Source organism: Salvelinus namaycush, chromosome 27 (genome assembly GCF_016432855.1).
Source record: "Salvelinus namaycush isolate Seneca chromosome 27, SaNama_1.0, whole genome shotgun sequence".
Classification (NCBI taxonomy): Eukaryota; Metazoa; Chordata; class Actinopteri; order Salmoniformes; family Salmonidae; genus Salvelinus; species Salvelinus namaycush.
In genome coordinates this window covers 27,322,264-27,344,249 of record NC_052333.1, presented here as the reverse complement: position 1 = coordinate 27,344,249, position 21,986 = coordinate 27,322,264, and the positions used below count along the sequence as shown (strand labels likewise).

The window sequence follows — 21,986 nt, the reverse complement described above, 5'->3', positions numbered from 1 at the left end:
CTCTTAATGATCGGCTATGAAAAGCCAACTGACATTTACTCCTGAAGGGCTAACCTGTTGCACCCTCGACAACTACTGTGGTTATTATTATTTGACCATGCTGGTCATTTATGAACATTTGAACATCTTGGCCATCTTCTGTTATAATCTCCACCTGGCACAGCCAGAAGAGGATTGGCCACCCCTCATAGCCTGGTTCCTCTCGAGGTTTCTTCCTAGGTTTTGGCCTTACTAGGGAGTTTTTCCTAGCCACCGTGCTTCTACACCTGCATTGCTTGCTGTTTGGGGTTTTACGCTCAGTTTCTGTTCAGCGCTTTGAGATATCGGCTGATGTAAGATGGGCTATATAAATACATTTGATTTGATTTGTTCCTAGGCCATCATTGAAAATAAGAATTTGTTCTTAACTGACTTGCCTAGTAAAATAAAATAAAATAATAAAAAACGAAATATGAAAGCAAAACAGATCTATTTGACAGAATAGAGACATATATTCTGTTGTCTCTTCCACTATGCTAAAAGCTCCAGCTGGAGGAAGGATTCCCATACAGGGTCCAGCCCAGCATTAGACCAGTGTGCTTGTATTGCTGGAACAGTAAGAAGGAGAGGTGCAGAGTAAAAACAGTGGAGTCAGAGGGGGAGCTCATTAATCAGAACACTGGTCTCTCCTCAGTGTCTCAGAGAGAGGAGACTGGGAGCCCTGGGTGGCCTCACAGGTCACAGAGCCCACCTTCTTCCACTGGTCAACAGGGAGGGTCAGGGTGCTGCTCCAGCTGTAGTGGCCGTCCTTCTCCAGGACCCTGGGGCTCCCGGTCACCTCCCAGGTGTTGCTGCTGCTACCATCCACCTTCCAGCTCAGCTTCCAGTCCGAGGGGAAGCCTTTGTTGGCCAGGCACATGAGAGTGGCCTTCCCCTGCTGCAGCTCCACACTGGAGGGGGACAGGACCGTCAGGGTGGGACGAACATCACCTCGAAGACAGGTGGGACGTTAGGGCAAGGGGAACTTTCAATCAATCACCAGACTGATATGACAATAATGATGCAGCAGATTTACATCTTAGCTGTAAATGAAGACTTTGTCCATCAGTATGTTTCTGTTCCTCAAACAAACAGACAGTTAGTTTATCAATCTTTATGTCACTCTTTCACTTCCCTTTGACTAGCTACTGAAGCATATTAGAACTACATGAGATGACTGAAAATGCATTCAACTATCTTCAAAATGTAAAATATGTTAGCATACTTCCCTTATTTTAATGGAATAAAATCCTATGAATCAAACTGCATTTCACTATTAATTAATATGATTGTTGTGTAGAACGTTCAACAGAATGTATGAAAAATTCTTAAATTATGAATTTATTTAAAATCAGTTGATAAAATGCCTGTGCTGAGGAAGAAGATTCCAGTTGACTTTAAACATCTAACAATATTATACATTTAATTAAAAGACTCACTAAAACATTTCAAAGTTTTAATTTAAATTAATTAATTATAGTTGTGTAATTTAAAAAGACAATCTATCACAAAATGAAAATAATATATTGATATGAACAGCAGAACTGCCTGACTTCGCAAGACAACAAGACTTTTCAACAGATAGCAAATAGCAAGTAAAAAAGCATATAAAATAGCAAATGAGATCAAGTAAGATAGCAAAATAGTAAATAGGAAAATTATAGCAAAACTAAGCAATACTTTGCAGCTGAATCCCGAAGGAGTACATTTAAGTTGAATATAACCACCTTAAAACAATTTTATACAATGAAAAGACATATGAAAATAAAATGAATACTGATATGATTTACGAGACAGGGTCTTTTAATCCAAACTAATAGCTTAATATTTGAGGTCTAACGAAAAGGTATAATCAGCTATTCACACAAATTGTGACTCGTGATCATGCATAGTATTTATTACATTTTTAATCTTAGTTTCTTGTCTCATAAGATTATCGATGCATCTATACAGTATGCAAGGTCAGAAAATAATTTTTCATTAGTAATTATAGGTAGGTAAACTTACTTCCAACATCCAGTCTAGTGCCTCCACCAAAAGTGAACCACAGTGATACGATCTCATTCAGCGGTCGTACAAAAACCTCTGACACTGTAGAGACACTGCTTTTGACCTTGTAAAGCTACATTTATCTAAAGCACTCTGATTTCAACAGTATCCCTGTTCCAAATGAATACACACTGTATAACATTGTTTGATATATTATCCCTTGAATAGGCATTTTAATTTAACTATATTTACAACTAAGGAAAATAAATTCAACAAAAATTCTCCAAAAATAAATATACATTTCTACTTTCTATTTAAGGGAGTTGTAATATTGTTAAGAAAAGGTATTAGATTTTGATACCAGAGGTCAAGGTCTAGAATTGAATACTTACTGCCAACACTCAGTTTGGTCCCCACTGAAAGTCAACCATAGTGATAGAGTCTGATTGACTGGCTGTACAAAAACCTCCAGACAGACACAGAGGGGAATGATAACAGAGACATGGAACTGCTCATGGAATTCTGCATTGTAACTGATGCCCCCTACTGGTACACTCTGGAACTCCAGTAGACTGGACACATTTACGTTCCCCATTAAACTTCCAACAGTATGAAAACTGCTGTGGATTATGTTGATAACAGTGACTTCAGAAATTTTTCACAGCCCTTTACTTTTTCAAGAAATTTAAGATTTGAGATGTTGTGTACCTGGCAAGCACACAATACCCCATAATATCAGAGTGGAATTATGTTTTTAGAATTGTTTTACTAATTAATAAAAAATGAAAAGCTGAAATGTCTTGAGTCAATAAGTATTCAACCCCTTTGTTATGGCAAGCCAAAATAAGTTCAGGAGTACAAATGGGCTTAACAAGTCACATAATACCTTTCATGGACTCACTCCGTGTGCAATAATAGTGTTTAACATGATTTTTAAACAACTACCTCATCTCTGTACCCCACACATACAATTATCTGTAATGTCCGTCAGTCGAGCAGTGAATTTCAAACACAGATTTAACCAGAAAGACCAGGGAGGTTTTCCAATGTTTCACAAAGAAGGGCACCTATTGGTAAAGGGTAAAAATAAAAAAGAAGACATTGCATATCCCTTTGACCATAGTGAAGTTATTAACTACACTTTGGATGGTATTTTCCCCCCCAGATAAATTAAACGGAATAGAGCTAAGCACAAACAAAATCCTAGAAGAAAACCTGTTTCAGTCTGCTTTCAAACAGACACTGGGAGAAAAATTCATCTTTCAGTAGGAAAATAACCTAAAACACAAGGCCAAATATACACTGGAGTTTCTTGCCATGTTGACTGAATGTTTCTGTGTGGCCTACATGTAGTTACAGTTTTGACTTAAATCTGATTGAAAATCTATGGCAAGACTTGAAAATGGCTGTCTAGCTATGATCAACAACCAACTTGACAGAGCTTGAAGAATTTATGAAAGAATAATGTGCAAATATTGTAAAATCCAGGTGTGCAAAACTCTTAGAGACTTACCCAGAAAGACACAGCTGTAATCACTGCCAACGGCCAAAGGCATGTATTGACTCAGTGATGTAAATACTTATGTAATCAAGATAAGAGCGTTTGCTAAACGAGTCTGCTAAATGACTAAATGTAATATTCATTTTTCATTTTTCATAAATGTTTTACAAATGTTAGAATTCTTCTTCCATTTTGACATAACAGTATTTTGTGTAGATCAAGGACCAAAAATGACAAAACCTTTTTTTATACCACTGCACTGTTGAATACATGTTTCTGATTGGCTTGAAGGGCAGTCTAGAGCTTGCATATTTAATTGATTATGCCCGAGAAGCCGGTGTTTGGAGGATATATTGTCACTGGTGTTGTTAGGCCCGAGGCGAGGTCGAGGGCTGGCAAACTGTGCCAATATATCCTTTAAACACAGGCTTCGAGGGAATTATCACTTTTATACAATGGGTATAAAAGTCGTTCGTACTAAATATTCCATTGCGATACTGGCTGCCAACATACTTAGTCCTTGCTTGCTAGCTAGCCAACTACGGCTAACTTAGTCGCGTCAAACAGTGCAGCCAGAATAACAACAATAGCTGCATTTGTATTTGTTTAAACTGTTTTCTAGTGACATTTATTTGGACACATGAGGTGCGATATAACCTGGCATAGAAATGTCCTCTCGTCAGGACACTGTTGTTCAGAGGAGCTAGCCAACAATACAGCTAACACAATCACTTCAAACTGAAGCTGGAAAGACTGCAAACTAGCTGCATTTTGCTGAAATGTTTTTCAATTGACATTTCTTTGTATATATCCATAACAATTATGCCAGCTGATCCATGATTTCGACTGGCTGAGAAACGCTTCCTGTCTGTCTGTCTCGTCCCGACACGTCCATTACTATGGGACAGCTGGAGATCGAATTTGAATATTGAAACAATGTTGCAAATGTCGAAGAGACACACAGCAAGGTTTTACAAATCTCTGCTTTTAAAAACGAAATGTTAGTCTGAAATAAATGTGAGACAAAGTCTAGATACTTTTTATAGTGGTGATCAAGTTTATAAATTGGCTGGCTGGGCTGACGAGACAATGGGTTGAGCAGTCAGGTGGAACAGAGTAAAAGGCACCACTCTGATGCCCAACATGGGTTCAACCATGCCAGTTTCTGTCTAAACCACAACAAGAAGTGAGACAACTTGCCAACACTGCCCAACAACATTACCATATAATGTATTTCAGATGTAACAACACCTGGTACACGGACAGACAACTTTATCCCCACCTAAAGGACCATGCCTTTCGGTTCAAAATTAAAAAGAATGCTAAGTCCTCAATATTTATACTGTAAACCTTGTATTCAACACTATAAGCTATATTTCTTTGTGAAAGAGAAGCCCTCAACACCTTTGATATGACTCTGTCAGTCCTCCCTCCCTCTGCCACCTATCATTAGTCCCCAGTGTTGATGCAAGGAATGACAATACATGAGATCGACACGATACTGTAATTTAAAACATACTTTTTTTGATTATGATAGGGTGACGCACACCCCAAAATGTTTTGTATAGGTGCTGAAAGTCCAAAGTAAACTGTATAAAAAAGAAAGAAGGAAAGTTGCACACTATATATGCTCCCAACAATTGAATGGGTATATGGAGTGTGTGACTTTCTTTTTATACGGATCTGGGGGACCTTAAACTTAAAGTAAAACACCCGCTCTACACATCACACAAACTGCCATTACACAGTCTGGTCAGAGGAGGGAGACAGAGCACCACTACTGTCCATCTTGAGAAGGTTTGAAACACGTAGAGGCAGCATTTCTACTGTTAAACTTAATTGACCTTCTGAGACTGACAACCACTGTTGAGGGACATAAACCACTGTGTAAGTGAGTCAAAGTAGGCCTCATTTAAGATATAGTTGTTACATTGTGTGGTTTACGATTTTAGTATTCTCAAATATGATACACAATAGGCCAACCTTTGGAAACGGCTGACATCATTTATCTGTGTATGTACACAAGCATAGTGTGTGTATTTGCATAAAATATGAAAGCTTTGTATAGTTGTCCTGCCTCATTGCTCTTCATACTTTAAATAACCCAGTGTTGATCAGTGAATGTTCACTCCTTTCAGAGCCACTGACACGCAGCACAATGATGATGTCACTGATTCTACTGCTGGGAACACTTGGTCTCCTTGTTCAGGGTGAGAGACACTTTGACAACTTTGATTCATTAAGGATTTGGCTTCAGAGTTACACTTCATTTGTTAATTTGACCGTTTTTTATTTAACATATTGCATAAAAAGCTGTGCTTTACGATATGCTTGTTGTTGTGATAACCTTATTAATCAGTCATTCTTCACTTTTGTTTATCTTTCAGAATCATCAGCAGATATAATTCTGACCCAGTCTCCTAAATCTCAGTCTGTTAGTCCAGGAGAGATTGTCTCTATCAGCTGTACAGCCAGTTCAAGTACTGGTAATAATCTCCAGTGGTACCTGTAGAAACCTGGAGAAGCTCCTAAACTCCTGGTTTATTCTGGTACAACCCGTCAGTCTGGGATTCCAGGTCGTTTCAGTGGGAGTAGATCTGGTAGTTCTTACACTCTGACCATCAGTGGAGTCCAGGCTGAAGATGCAGCAGATTACCACTGTCAGCAGGGTGGTTATTCTCCATTCACACAGCGTTAGAACGTCGTACAAAAACCTCCCTCAGCTAAAGAGGAACTGCTCTGTCTCAACAGCTGCAGAGCTACAGAGTCTCCTGTATTCTAAAGTATTCTAAACACGAATTCTTCGAAGTATCACACGCTTTGTAATCACACCCTTTGACTTTTTCCACATTTTATTGTTTAACAGCCAGAATTTAAATTTGAATAAATTGAGATTTTGTGGAACTACACAAAATACCAAATATTGTCGAAGTGGAATTATGTATTTAATTTTTTTTACAAAAGATTTATAAATGAAAAGCTGAAATGGCGTGAGTCAATAAGTATTCAACCCCTTTGTTATGACAAGCCTAAATAAGTTTGTCAGTCAAAATGTGCTTAACAAGTCACATGACAAGTTGCATGGACTCACTCTATCTGCAATAATAGTGTTTCAAATGTTTTTTAAATGACTGGCTCCTCTCTAACTTTATGTCCTGAATACAAAGCGTTATGTTTGGGGAAAATCCAACAAAACACATCACTGACTACCACTCTTCATATTTTCAAGCATGGTGGTGGCTGCATCATATTATGGGTATGCTTGTCATCGGCAAGGACTAGGGAGTTTTTGGGGGATAAATGAAACGGAATAGAGCTAAGCATAGGCAAAATCCTAGAGGCAAACCTGGTTCAGCCTGCTTTCCAACAGACACTGGTAGACAAATTCCCCATTCAGCAGGACAATAACCTAAAACACAAGGCCAAATATACACTGGAGTTGCTTACCAAGACGACATTGAATGTTCCTGAGTGGCCTACATATAATTACAGATTTGACTTAAAATGACAATTAAATCTATTTTTCACTTAGATCGTTGACAAAAATGGACAATTAAATCCATCTGAGTCCCACCTTGCTACACAACAAAATGTGGAAAATGTCACACAAGTCCAAATTCTTACATAGTTATTTATAAAAAAGATCTGTCAGCGGTATTTTGCGGAGGAGGCACTCTGACTGCAACAGCCAAATAGTCCCCCCCCCCCCCACCATTGTCCCTAGTAAGTTGTTCCTGCACAACGGAGCAAACATATGCTAGGCAGGACCCTAGATTCTCTACTGCGTGAAAACAGTATCATCATCGTTTTATTAGATTTTAGCTCTCCTGTGATGGGCAGGACTCGCAGGATATATGTTTGTAAATGAATTTGATCAAGCTATGTAGCCTTTTGATTCCTTCATGGATGAATAAATATAACTAAAATGTTGTATTGTTTCTTGGTAATACTAGCCACCTATCAATTTTATTAAGTTGGCTTCAGCTAGCCAGCTTGATGGGTTCCTCATCTCCCAACCTCATAATTAGCTACCAAGCCAGTTCAGGCTATCAATGAAGATAGAGCAGCTAGTCTAACTACCTTAGCTGGCATGCCTGCTGGCAAGGTTGCTGGACATTAGAATTGCTTTCATTCTTGGGTTATGACACTATACACTGAGTGTACAAAACATTAAGGACACTTTCCTAATATTGAGCGGTAAGGCAACAGCAACCAGCTGTAAACAAAAGTCAAGGGGATTGTTCGAGAGGATCAAAACCGTAATGTATCATGGGTAAATTGTGACTGACTGACCTACAAATAATAATGAGACGTTATTTATGACGGAAGGTGATTTGTAGATCAGTCAGTCGGCATGTCGCCTAAATGCCGAACAAGCCCAAGGAGTGAAGTTGGGGAGAGGTGCACCTGCAAAAAGAAAACTTCATAATGTCGAAATATACATGTCTCTAACCCACATATCACACAGTCACAACCTGAAAATGTACAATCAATTAGTGAGAGAGAGACTCAAATATCACATGAATTGTGGAAATGCTGTTTCAGTCATGTCTTTGGTCACGTTCTTATGGGTCAAACAAAAACACCCTAATGATTGGTTGACAATAGAGCCTCCCACAACGCAGGCGACGGCTGCAATTTGCACATTTTGAGGAGTAACTGCAGAAACTTACAGTCAACTACAGTCAAAACCTCATGACCTTTGATCACATGGTTTTTGTAAAGTTTACGCAGTAGGCGGAAATCTGATTTTTTTATCCCCGTAATACAACACACTTTGGATGGTCACCGAGATCACAAAAGTGATACGCTCGAACACACATATGTTCTCTTTTCTGTCTTCTACATTGTTAGAACGAATAGATTCACTGCGACTAATATTGACAGACCCACCCATCCATATTGTATGTGGATCTGATCGCCTTCATATAGACTCAGTGAGACTTGATTATGAATTAAGGATTATGAATTCTGGTTGAAAATAATGGACTGGCTGTTTGAGATGTTGACAGTTACAGTAAAAAGTTTTAACTGACAAAAGATAATAATTGGACAGTGAAACTAAATCATGAAATATAGGAGAGAAAAAATAGGGGGATAGAAGAAGGAAAGGTCAATGAAGAGATGAAGGGATAATCCCTGTAGACTAAATTTGAGAACTGATAGTCGCTTCCCCCTATATGTGTATCTGCAAATAAATGTGCTTTATGCAAATGTACAGTTGTTGTCAATAGCTTCCCAAATTAAGATAACATAAGATAGCAGTCATGGTAGATTTATGCTTGAATCTGTGGCAGGGAGGAAATTCTATCATCCCACTGGGCACAGATGTCAATTCAATGTCTGTTCCACATTGGTTCAACATAATGTCATTGAAATGACATGGAAACAACGTTGATTCAACCAGTGTGTGACCAGTGGCATGTTTGAAATGTTCTTCTACCCTTATCACCCTTATCTTACCACTAGATGGCAGCATTGAAGCATATCCATACATTCACAGACACAGATGGATGAAATGCATGAAGAATTCAATACTCATCCACTTATCCGTCAAAAGTTAAAATCAACTTTTTACACACTGTTAAAGTCAAAGGAAAATGATGAATTCATAATGATGGTAAAATATACAAAACTTATAGGCTGGCCCCTAGACACATCCACAATCTGCAGTAGAAGTTTTGCCCCTTATACTGTATACTGAACAAAAATATAAATGCAACATGCAAAGTCTTGGTCCCATGTTTAATGAGCTGAATTAAAGGATTCCATAAATTGTCCATGAGCACAAAAAAGCTTATTTCTCTCAAATGTTGTGCACAAATTTGTTTACATCCTAGTTAATTAGCATTTCTCCTTTACCAAGAGAATATATCCACCTGACAGGTGTGGCATATAAATAAGCTGATTAAACAGCATGATTATTACACAGGTGCCGCGTTTGCTGGGGAAAATAAAAGGCCACTAAAATGTGCAGTTCTGTCACACAACCAAATGTCTCAAGTTTGGGGGACCGTGCAATTGGCATTCTGACCGCAGGAATGCCCACCAGAGCTTTTGCGAGATAATTAAATGTTCATGTCTCTACACTAAGCCGCATCCAATGTAGTTTCAGAGAATTTGGCAGCACTTCCAACCAGCCTCACAACTGCAGACCACGTGTATGGTGTCGTGTGGGCGAGCGGTTTGTTGATGTCAACGTTGTGACAGAGTGCCCCATGGTGGCAGTGGGGTTATGGAAAAGGCGTTCCCCAACCTTTTGCCAAAAAGTTGGAATCACAGAATCGTCTAGATGTCATCATTGTATGCTGTAGCGTTAAGATTTCCCTGGAACTAAGGGGCCTATGCCGAACAATGAAAAACAATTCCAGATCAGTATTCCCTCTCCACCAAACTTTACAGTTGGCACTCTGCATTGGAGCAGGTAGCATTCTCCTGGCATCCGCCAAACCCAGATTCGTTTGTCGGACTGCCAGATGGTGAAGTGTGAGTCATCAAATCAAAATCAAATCAAATCAAATTTATTTATATAGCCCTTCTTAAATCAGCTGATATCTCAAAGTGCTGTACAGAAACCCAGCCTAAAACCCCAAACAGCAAGCAATGCAGGTGTAGAAGCATGGTGGCTAGGAAAAACTCCCTAGAAAGGCCAAAACCTAGGAAGAAACCTAGAGAGGAACCAGGCTATGAGGGGTGGCCAGTCCTCTTCTGGCTGTGCCGTTTGGAGATTATAACAGAACATGGCCAAGATGTTTAAATGTTCATAAATTACCAGCATGGTCAAATAATAATAATCACAGTAGTTGTCGAGGGTGCAGCAAGTCAGCACCTCAGGAGTAAATGTCAGTTGGCTTTTCGTAGCCGATCATTAAGAGTATCTCTACCGCTCTTGCAGTCTCTAGAGAGTTGAAAACAGCAGGTCTGGGACAGGTAGCATGTCCTGTGAACAGGTCAGGGTTCCATAGCCGCAGGCAGAACAGTTGAAACTGGAGCAGCAGCACGGCCAGGTGGACTGGGGACAGCAAGGAGTCATCATGCCAGGTAGTCCTGAGGCATGGTCCTAGGGCTCAGGTCCTCCGAGAGAGAGAAAGAAAGAGAGAAAGAGAGAATTAGAGAGAGCATACTTAAATTCACACAGGACACCGGATAAGACAGGAGAAGTACTCCAGATATAACAAACTGACCCTAGCCCCTCGACACATAAACTACTGCAGCATAAATACTGGAGGCTGAGACAGGAGGGGTCAGGAGACACTGTGGCCCCATCCGATGATACCCCCGGACAGGGCCAAACAGGAAGGATATAACCCCACACACTTTGCCAAAGCACAGCCCCCACACCACTAGAGGGATATCTTCAACCACCAACTTACCATCCTGAGACAAGGCCGAGTATAGCCCACAAAGATCTCCGCCATGGCACAACCCAAGGGGGGGCGCCAACCCAGACAGGAAGATCACGGTAGTGACTCAACCCACTCAAGTGACGCACCCCTCCTAGGGACGACATGAAAGAGCACCAGTAAGCCAGTGACTCAGCCCCTGTAATAGGGTTAGAGGCAGAGAATCCCAGTGGAGAGAGGGGAACCGGCCAGGCAGAGACAGCAAGGGCGGTTCGTTGCTCCAGTGCCTTTCCGTTCACCTACACACTCCTGGGCCAGACTACACTCAATCATATGACCCACTGAAGAGATGAGTCTTCAGTAAAGACTTAAAGGTTGAGACCGAGTCTGCGTCTCTCACATGGGTAGGCAGACCATTCCATAAAAATGGAGCTCTATAGGAAAAAGCCCTCCAGAGAACGCTTGGAATTGCGCATGGTGATCTTATGCTTGTGCTCCATTTCATGAATCTCCCAACAAACAGTTATTTTGCTGACATTGATTCCAGAGGCAGTGTGGAATTCCGTAGTCAGTGTTGCAACCGAGGAAAAGACGAATTTTATGCACTACGCGCTTCAGCACTCGGCGGTTCCTTTCTGTGAGCTTGTGTGGCCTACCACTTCGCGGATGAGCTGTTGCTGCTCTTAGACGTTTCCACTTTACAATAACAATACTGAGCAATTGGGGGAGAAGGTGGTGACCAAGGTGGTCAGGGTGGTGACCAAGAACCCAATGGTCACTCTGACAGACCTCCAGATTTCCTCTGTGGAAATGGGAGAACCTTCCAGAAGGACAACCATCTCTGTAGCACTCCACCAACTAGGCCATTATGGTAGAGTGGCCAGACGGAACCCACTCCTCAGTAAAAGGCACATGACAGCCTGCTTGGAGTTTGCCAAAATGCACTTAAAGGACTCTCAGACTATGAGAAACAAGATTCTCTGGTCTGATGAAACCAAGATCTACCTCTTTGGCCTGAATGCCAAGCGTCACGTCTGGAGGAAACCTTGCACCATCTCTACGGTGAAGCACGGTAGTGGCGGCACCATGCTGCGGGGATGTCTTTCAGCGGCAGGGACTTGGACACTAGTCAGGATCGAGGGATAGATAACTGGAGCAAAGTACAGCGAGATCCTTGATGCAAATCTGTTCCAAGGCACTCAGGACCTCAGACTGGGGCGAAGGTTTATCTTCTAACAGTAAACAACCTTAAGCACACAGCCAAAACAACATAGGAGTGGCTTCGGGACAAGTCTCTGACTGTCCTTGGGTGGCCCAGCCAGAGCCCGGACTTTAACCCGATAGAACATCTCTGGAGAGACCTAAAAATAGCTGTGCAGTAACCCTCCCCATCCAACCTGACATAGCCTGAGAGGATCTGCAGAGAAGAGTGGGAAAAACTCCCCAAATAAAGGTGTGCCAAGCTTGTAGCGTCATACCCAAGAAGACTCAAAGTTGTAATCGCTGCCAATGGTGCTTCAACAAAGTACTGAGTAAATGGTTTGAGTACTTATGTAAATGTGATATTTATATTTTAAAAAATATGTTTTTGCTTTCTCTTTGTGGGGTATTGTGTGTAGATTAAGGCTGTAATGTAGCAAAATGTGGAAAAAGTCAATGAGTCTGAATATTTTCCAAATGCACTGTAGTCCATTTATTGTTATTTTATTGTCTTAATTTTTTACTTTAGTTTATTTAGCATTTCCTTACTCTGCATTACAATAAGTGAGAAGTATGCTGAAATATTTCACATTTGAAATAATTTTGAAGATAGTTGATTGTATTTTCAGTCATCTCATGTAGTTCTAATATGCTTCAGTAGCTACTCAAAGGGAAGTGAAAGAGTGACATAAAGACTGATAAACTAACTGTCTGTTTGAAGAACAGAAACCTACGGATGGAAAAACCTTCATTTACAGCTAAGATTTTAAACTGCTGCAGCAATATTGTCGTATCAGTCTGGTGATTTGATCATTAGCTCCCCTCTCCCTAACTTCACACCTGTCTCCTAGGTGACGTTGGTCCAACCATAACGGTCCTGCCCCCCTCCAACGTGGTGCTGCAGCAGGGGAAGGCCACTTTCATGTGCCTGGCCAACAATGGCTTCCCCTCAGACTGGAAGCTGATACTCCAGATACTCAACTAGTCTAAAGAAGGCCAGTTTTATTGCTTCTTTAATCAGCTCAACAGTTTTTAGCTGTCCTAACATAATTGCAAAAGGGTTTTCTAATGATCAATTAGCCTTTTAAAATTAAAAACTTGGATTAGCTAACACAACGTGCCATTGGAACACAGGAGTGATGGTTGCTGATCATGGGCCTCTGTACACCTATGTAGATATTCCATTTAAAAAATCAGCCGTTTCTAGCTACAATAGTCATTTACAACATTAACAATGTCTACACTGTATTTCTGATCAATTTGATGTTATTTTAATGGACAAAAAATGTGCTTTTCTTTCAAGAACAAGGACATTTCGAAGTGACCCCAAACTTTTGAACGGTAGTGTATGTTTTTTCAGCAATAGGTTATGATTAATGAGCTCTGCACTCAAACACCTCTCCCTCTTACTGATCCAGCACTACTACCACACTGGTCTGGTGCTGGGCTGGGCCTTACTCCAGAAAATCTGTCTGATTCGGATGTCAAAGATCTGCTCTGCTTTCTTACATTTGTTATAATCTGTATTCCTGTAATGTTGTTGGATCTGACATGTTGACATAATAAATACTTTTTCCATCCTTAATATTGTTGCCTGGATATCCTTATCAAATGAGTTTTACCATTATACATGGAGATATTTATGACCCATAGTAAATGATTTTACTAAGAATTCACTGATTACTCTCTGGGGACAGGTGAACATCGGGCCACGGTACTGCTCCTTTCTGGGAGTGTGGCAGTCACTTTGGCCATGCAAATTTGAGTTTCCACTCCACCACAATCCCCTGAAGTCAAATCCTCTGGGACTGGGACAGCTGTATATTTGACTAGAGAACTGAACATGGGCTGTGGAAGCAGACTTTACACTGGACTTTGTATAATGCTGAAATGGGGAACTTTACTCAAGGGTATTTTGATGGGTTTTATACTGTATGGTTAACTTTGTGCATTTATGTATGTACTGTCTAATCATTTGAAAGGGGTGCTTCTTAAATTGGAATGAATATGACTTCTGTCACTCTTTCAGGGTTGAAGGGGTGTAGAAGTTGGGTAGGGACAGTGTGATGAATAGTTGAGTTGGGTCAGACAGGTTCAACTTTCAGAGATCAGTCATGAACAGCGGTAAATCAGTACCTGATGTCCTGAACATAACAGGCAATTTATCCCAATCTTTACTTTTAACACTTCATTCAGCATCTTCTTCAAAAGAGAAGCATCCTCTACAGCTCAGTATCCTCCGTGTCCCAGTGTGTTTGTGAATGAAGCTCCAGAGAGAAGAGTGTTCCAAACTAGAGTTGCAATCCAGCAGGACTCCACTGGAAGTCTCCCTTACTCATACTGACCAGAGATCAGAGGAGCCCCAGCCATGAACACAACCAATAGGAGATAGAAACACACATACAGAGACAAAAACACACTTTACTACTCACAGTTAAGACATGTGTTAACATTAGGAGATAAAATATATCACATAACTGACTTTAGTTGTGAATACAAAAACATAAGCCTTACTTGTTTTCTTTTCAAATTCAAATATTGGTTCAATGTTTAGGACCTATCTGGGTTGGGGTCAAATAGATTTCTATGTATTAAATTCAACACTTATATTCATTTACGTTTTATAATTTAAAATTATAATTTTTTTTAATTAATGAGATGTGCAGTATTCATATTAATTTTCCAAATTATACAATTATTGAATCTATGAAAATAAACTATAAAAATAGCCTGATTGCAATGCTTTCCATTTTTTTGCATAATACCTTGAAAGAGAATCCTTTATAGTCTAGATGCTAAACAAGTTTAATCGTATGATTGATAATGTGTCATATTTTGATGAAGTTCTCTAAAGTTTTAGTAGTTCTGCAGCTGTTGAGTCAGAGCAGTTCCCCTTTAGCTGAAGGAGGTTTTTGTACGACGTTCTAACACTGTGTGAACGGAAAGCTGCCAGCCTGCTGACAGTAGTAATCTGCTGCATCTTCAGCCAGGACTCCACTGATGGTCAGAGTGTAATGAGTATATGAACTACCAGATCCACTCCCACTGAAACGACCTGGAATCCCAGACTGACGGGTTGTGGCACTATAAACCAGGAGTTTAGGAACTTCTCCAGGTTTCTGCAGGTACCAGCTAAGCGCATTACCAGTACTTGAACTGGCTGTACAGCTGATAGAGACAGTCTCTCCTGGACTAACAGACTGAGATTTAGGAGACTGGGTCAGGAATATATCTGCTGATGATTCTGAAAATTAAAGTGAAGAAAGCTGATTAGTAAGGTTATCACAACAAATAGACATTGATAATCTTCTGAAGCCTATCATGAAACATATCAGTCAAAAAGAAATCATTAAATCTGAAGCTAAACCAAACATGAATAAAAGTTGGTAAAAGTGTCTCTCACCCTGAACAAGGAGCCCCAGTGTTCCCAGCAGTAGAATCAGTGACATCATCATTGTGCTGCGTGTCAGTGGCTGTGAAAGGAGTGAACAGTCACTGATCAACACTGGGGTTTTAAAAGTATGTGGAGCAATGAGGCAGGACAGCTATGCAAATGTCCCATATTTTACACAAATGCGTGCGTGTATTCATGCACACACTCTAATGTCCTCATGTAGTTACATATGCTGCTTGCTTGATTTGAGCAAAGGAAGTCCAGACAGAGGTATGAAGCGGGCCACTTAATGTTGCCTCGTCCTTGAGCTACCTCTCTAGCGTGGGTCCATTTGGTCAATCTTTAGCCTTGCATATAGAGGTTATTAAAAATGTGTTTTAACATAGATTTTTCATGAGTTTGTAAAGCCACAACCACTTGGACTCAGTGAGAATACAGCGCTTGTTTACACTGTTTCCTTTAACTGTGTTTGTGTTAGGAAACAGATACAGAGTGTAGCTGAGTCGGTACCACCACAACTCTAGTCCACATATTGTCCCTGAGCCGGAGGCCGGAGTTCACTTCGCCATTTCTGAACCCCCTCTCCTCCATTATCTGTGTACACAACTGTCTGAATAGAAAAAAAGAAACAAAAAGAAAAGAGGGAGAGGTGTGTTTGTTTGTTTAAGAAACAGGAAGAGGTATGAGCCTGGCACACTGATGACAGTTTCAATCTGAATTTCAAATGAAACGACTCTGGATGAAAGTACAAACTTCAGACACTTCAGAGTTTATGCCCACACGAGCTGACACACAATTTATATCGGGTGTGATTAGTGGCCCCCTGTGGCACAGGCAAATGTAGCATGATAGCAGGTCAGCTGATGGAGGATTCAAAATTGTCCAGGGGAATCGGACACAAAGGCAATCGACTCACAGTCAGACTGCTCAAAACTCTTGTTCACATATAAACTATGGTACTGAATCGTCCCATGTTTCTCCAATATAAATGGACCTTTAGATATGTTCCAGATTCGGTCCTTAAAAAAAATCTAAGAGCAGAAGATCAGCTTGGGTTTTCCTTGTGCTTTTTGAGACACCTATAAATAGACAGTTCATCTCATCTACATTCTCATGATGTCAAATGGCCTTTAATTGCAAGTTGGATCACAAAAATGTACCCTGAGAAATGTAGGCCTATGTCATAACAAATACTTCACACAATGTTCTAATGAAACTTGGCATTGTCAACGAGTCAACATTTAGAAAGTTATCATTTTTAGATAAAACTATACTAAATACCACCAAATAACTGATTAAAACAAGCTGTTTTGCAATGGTCCACAGTAGCCTCAACAGCACCCTCTAGGGTAGCACCATTGTGTAGCCGGAGGACAGCTATTTTCTGTCCTCCTCTGGGTACATAGACTTCAATATTAAACCTAGGAGGCTCATGGTTCTCGCCTCCTTCCATAGACTTACACAGTAATTATGACGACTTCCGGAGGATGTCCTCCAACCAATCAGAGCTCCTGCAGCATGAACTGACCTGTTGACCATCTAATCAAAGGATCATAGAATGAATATAGTATTGAAATTATAAGCTACAGCTAGCTACCACTGCAGTGCATAAAGTGTGGTGAGTAGTTGACTCAAAGAGAGAGAAAGACAATAGTTGAACAGTTTTTAAATGCATTTCTTCAAAATTAAGGAGAAGCAGAGACAGAGAGAGAGAGAGCGAGCGAGAGAAAGATAGCTATATTTCGTTGTACTTTAGTTTACCTCTCATTTACTTAGCTAGCTAATGCAGCTAATTTGGCCTACTCTTTAACAGAGAGGAATGCTATTTATGTTAGCTAGCTGGCTAAGGCTATCCAACACTGCAACTCTTCCAAGTCAAGGTAAGCTTTAGGTTTTATAAATGTATTGGCACCGGGGCCCACCAGTGTAACTGCTAAACTGCTTGCTGTACTGCGTGATTGTACACATGGATTGGATTTGGGTTTACTAAGTAGTTTTGTTAACTATGACATTAGCTAATATGATTACAATGATGTAGTCTGTGTAGCAGTTATGGTATAAAGGTTTGGCTTGGAGAGGTCTTTTTGGCCTGGTCACAGACAGCTGTTTTGTAGTGCACTAAACTCCACAAGCAAAGGGAAAAGGTGAGAGGTAGAGAGCGCGCAGATACGAGAAGGAATTATACAACAAGCAAAGTGATGATGCTGTATGGCTGCTGCTGTATGAAAGTGAACTGTGTGTGGGGTTATCAGGGGTGTATTCATTCTGCTGATTGTTGCAAAACGCTTCTTTAACAAATGTGGTTTCTACTGGTAACTTAGATATACAAACTATGGCATAAGAGGATGACAAGTGGATACGAGTCAATCTGTGATTTTGATTAAGACATTGATGAGTGAGCTAGGACGGACATAGTCAATATAACAATTTGTTCAGCACTTTTGAAATGTACATCATATTCACCACTTCCGGGTTGGAGCGAGCAGTCGCACTTCGCTTCGCTCCACAGGTAATATTACATTTCATTACAGTACAACGGTTTGATTTGTTTGATCTGAGCAATTTTTCTTAGCTAGCTACATAGCCGTCTTTGTATCAAAGATAATTGTGTAGTTTAGAGTAATTATCGAGGTTAGCTAGTCAGCTATTTTCGTCCTTCTAACGTAGTCAACACTGCTAGCTAGCCAGCTAGCCAACTTCTACCGAATAGCAGCACTGTAGAAACTATTACATCACAACGGAACGACTTGATTAGTGTAGTGTTAGCTAGCTACATAGTTGTCTTTGCTGTCTTTGTATCTAAGATAATTGTGTAGTTTAGAGTAATTATCGAGGTTAGCTAGCCAGCTATTTTCGTCCGCCGCGCCACCGTTCTCCTACCTAGTCAACAACTGCTAGCTAGCTAGTCAACTTCTACCGGCTAGCAGCACTGTAGAAACTATTACATTACAACGGAACGATTTGATTAGTGTAGTGTTAGCTAGCTACATAGTTGTCTTTGCTGTCTTTGTATCTAAGATAATTGTGTAGTTTAGAGTAATTATCGAGGTTAGCTAGCCAGCTATTTTCTTCCGCCGCGCCGCGCCACCGTTCTCCTACTAAGTCAACAACTGCTAGCTAGCTAGTCAACTCTACCGAAGAAACTGTAGAAACTAATAATACATTACAACGGAACGATTTGATTAGTGTAGTGTTAGCTAGATACATAGTTGTCTTTGCTGTCTTTGTATCTAAGATAATTGTGTAGTTTAGAGTAATTATCGAGGTTATCGAGGTTACCTAGCCAGTTATCGAGGTTACCTAGCCAGCTACACTTTCAAACAAAGTCAACAACGCAGCCACTGCTAGCTAGCCTACTTCACCAGCCAGCAGTACTGTATCATTTTAATCATTTTAGTCAATAAGATTTTTGCAACGTAAGCTTAACTTTCTGAACATTCGAGACGTGTAGTCCACTTGTCATTCCAATCTCCTTTGCATTAGCGTAGCCTCTTCTGTAGCCTGTCAACTATGTGTCTGTCTATCCCTGTTCTCTCCTCTCTGCACAGACCATACAAACGCTTCACACCGCGTGGCCGCTGCCACTCTAACCTGGTGGTCCCAGCGCGCACGACCCACGTGGAGTTCCAGGTCTCCGGCAGCCTCTGGAACTGCCGATCTGCGGCCAACAAGGCAGAGTTCATCTCAGCCTATGCTTCCCTCCAGTCCCTCGACTTCTTGGCACTGACGGAAACATGGATTACCACAGATAACACTGCTACTCCTACTGCTCTTGTAACGGATGTGAAATGGCTAGCTAGTTAGCGGGTACGCGCTAGTAGCGTTTCAATCAGTTACGTCACTTGCTCTGAAACCTATTAGTAGTGTTGCCCCTTGCTCTGCAAGGGCCGCGGCTTTTGTGGAGCGATGGGTAATGACGCTTCGTGGGTGTCAGTTGTTGATGTGTGCAGAGGGTCCCTGGTTCGCGCCCGTGTCGGGGCGAGGGGACGGTTTAAAGTTATACTGTTACATTGGTGCCGTGACCCGGATCACTGGTTGCTGCGGAAAAGGAGGAGGTTGAAAGGGGGGTGAGTGTAACGGATGTGAAATGGCTAGCTAGTTAGCAGGTACGCGCTAGTAGCGTTTCAATCAGTTACGTCACTTGCTCTGAAACCTATTAGTAGTGTTGCCCCTTGCTCTGCAAGGGCCGCGGCTTTTGTGGAGCGATGGGTAACGACGCTTCGTGGGTGTCAGTTGTTGATGTGTGCAGAGGGTCCCTGGTTCGCGCCCGTGTCGGGGCGAGGGGACGGTTTAAAGTTATACTGTTACACTCTCTCCTCGTCTGCCCACGTGTTCTCGCACACCCCGAGAGCTTCTGGTCAGCGGGGTGGTGGCACTGGGATCCTCATCTCTCCCAAGTGGACATTCTCTCTTTCTCCCCTGACCCATCTGCCTCCTTTGAATTCCATGCTGTCACAGTTACCAGCCCTTTCAAGCTTAACATCCTTATCATTTATCGCCCTCCAGGTTCCCTTGGAGAGTTCATCAATGAGCTTGACGCCTTGATAAGTTCCTTTCCTGAGGATGGCTCACCTCTCACAGTTCTGGGTGACTTTAACCTCCCCACGTCTACCTTTGACTCATTCCTCTCTGCCTCCTTCTTTCCACTCCTCTCCTCTTTTGACCTCACCCTCTCACCTTCCCCCCCTACTCACAAGGCAGGCAATACGCTTGACCTCATCTTTACTAGATGCTGTTCTTCCACTAATCTCATTGCAACTCCCCTCCAAGTCTCCGACCACTACCTTGTATCCTTTTCCCTCTCGCTCTCATCCAACAGTTCCCACTCTGCCCCTACTCGGATGGTATCGCGCCGTCCCAACCTTCGCTCTCTCTCCCCCGCTACTCTCTCCTCTTCCATCCTATCATCTCTTCCCTCTGCTCAAACCTTCTCCAACCTATCTCCTGATTCTGCCTCCTCAACCCTCCTCTCCTCCCTTTCTGCATCCTTTGACTCTCTATGTCCCCTATCCTCCAGGCCGGCTCGGTCCTCCCCTCCTGCTCCGTGGCTCGACGACTCATTGCGAGCTCACAGAACAGGGCTCCGGGCAGCCGAGCGGAAATGGAGGAAAACTCGCCTCCCTGCGGACCTGGCATCCTTTCACTCCCTCCTCTCTACATTTTCCTCTTCTGTCTCTGCTGCTAAAGCCACTTTCTACCACTCTAAATTCCAAGCATCTGCCTCTAACCCTAGGAAGCTCTTTGCCACCTTCTCCTCCCTCCTGAATCCTCCTCCCCCCCCCCCTCCTCCCTCTCTGCGGATGACTTCGTCAACCATTTTGAAAAGAAGGTCGACGACATCTGATCCTCGTTTGCTAAGTCAAACGACACCGCTGGTTCTGCTCACACTGCCCTACCCTGTGCTTTGACCTCTTTCTCCCCTCTCTCTCCAGATGAAATCTCGCGTCTTGTGACGGCCGGCCGCCCAACAACCTGCCCGCTTGACCCTATCCCCTCCTCTCTTCTCCAGACCATTTCCGGAGACCTTCTCCCTTACCTCACCTCGCTCATCAACTCATCCTTGACCGCTGGCTACGTCCCTTCCGTCTTCAAGAGAGCGAGAGTTGCACCCCTTCTGAAAAAACCTACACTCGATCCCTCCGATGTCAACAACTACAGACCAGTATCCCTTCTTTCTTTTCTCTCCAAAACTCTTGAACGTGCCGTCCTTGGCCAGCTCTCCTGCTATCTCTCTCAGAATGACTTTCTTGATCCTAATCAGTCAGGTTTCAAGACTATTCATTCAACTGAGACTGCTCTTCTCTGTGTCACGGAGGCGCTCCGCACTGCTAAAGCTAACTCTCTCTCCTCTGCTCTCATCCTTCTAGACCTATCGGCTGCCTTTGATACTGTGAACCATCAGATCCTCCTCTCCACCCTCTCCGAGTTGGGCATCTCCGGCGCGGCCCACGCTTGGATTGCGTCCTACCTGACAGGTCGCTCCTACCAGGTGGCGTGGCGAGAATCTGTCTCCGCACCACGTGCTCTCACCACTGGTGTCCCCCAGGGCTCTGTTCTAGGCCCTCTCCTATTCTCGCTATACACCAAGTCACTTGGCTCTGTCATATCCTCACATGGTCTCTCCTATCATTGCTATGCAGACGACACACAATTAATCTTCTCCTTTCCCCCTTCTGATAACCAGGTGGCGAATCGCATCTCTGCATGTCTGGCAGACATATCAGTGTGGATGACGGATCACCACCTCAAGCTGAACCTCGGCAAGACGGAGCTGCTCTTCCTCCCGGGGAAGGACTGCCCGTTCCATGATCTCGCCATCACGGTTGACAACTCCATTGTGTCCTCCTCCCAGAGTGCTAAGAACCTTGGCGTGATCCTGGACAACACCCTGTCGTTCTCAACTAACATCAAGGCGGTGACCCGTTCCTGTAGGTTCATGCTCTACAACATTCGCAGAGTACGACCCTGCCTCACACAGGAAGCGGCGCAGGTCCTAATCCAGGCACTTGTCATCTCCCGTCTGGATTACTGCAACTCGCTG

At 42.3% G+C, this 21,986-nt stretch overlaps 1 gene segment (V, D, J or C); it reads right to left on the bottom strand.

The window, feature by feature from the left end:
- Nucleotides 1–565: 565 nt before the first annotated feature.
- LOC120022193 lies at nt 566–15,506 on the bottom strand. The segment is given in 4 exon segments: nt 566–969; nt 2,026–2,063; nt 14,992–15,295; nt 15,455–15,506. Coding segments are annotated over 4 exon segments (717 nt in total).
- Between the last annotated feature and the right edge of the window lie 6,480 nt (nt 15,507–21,986).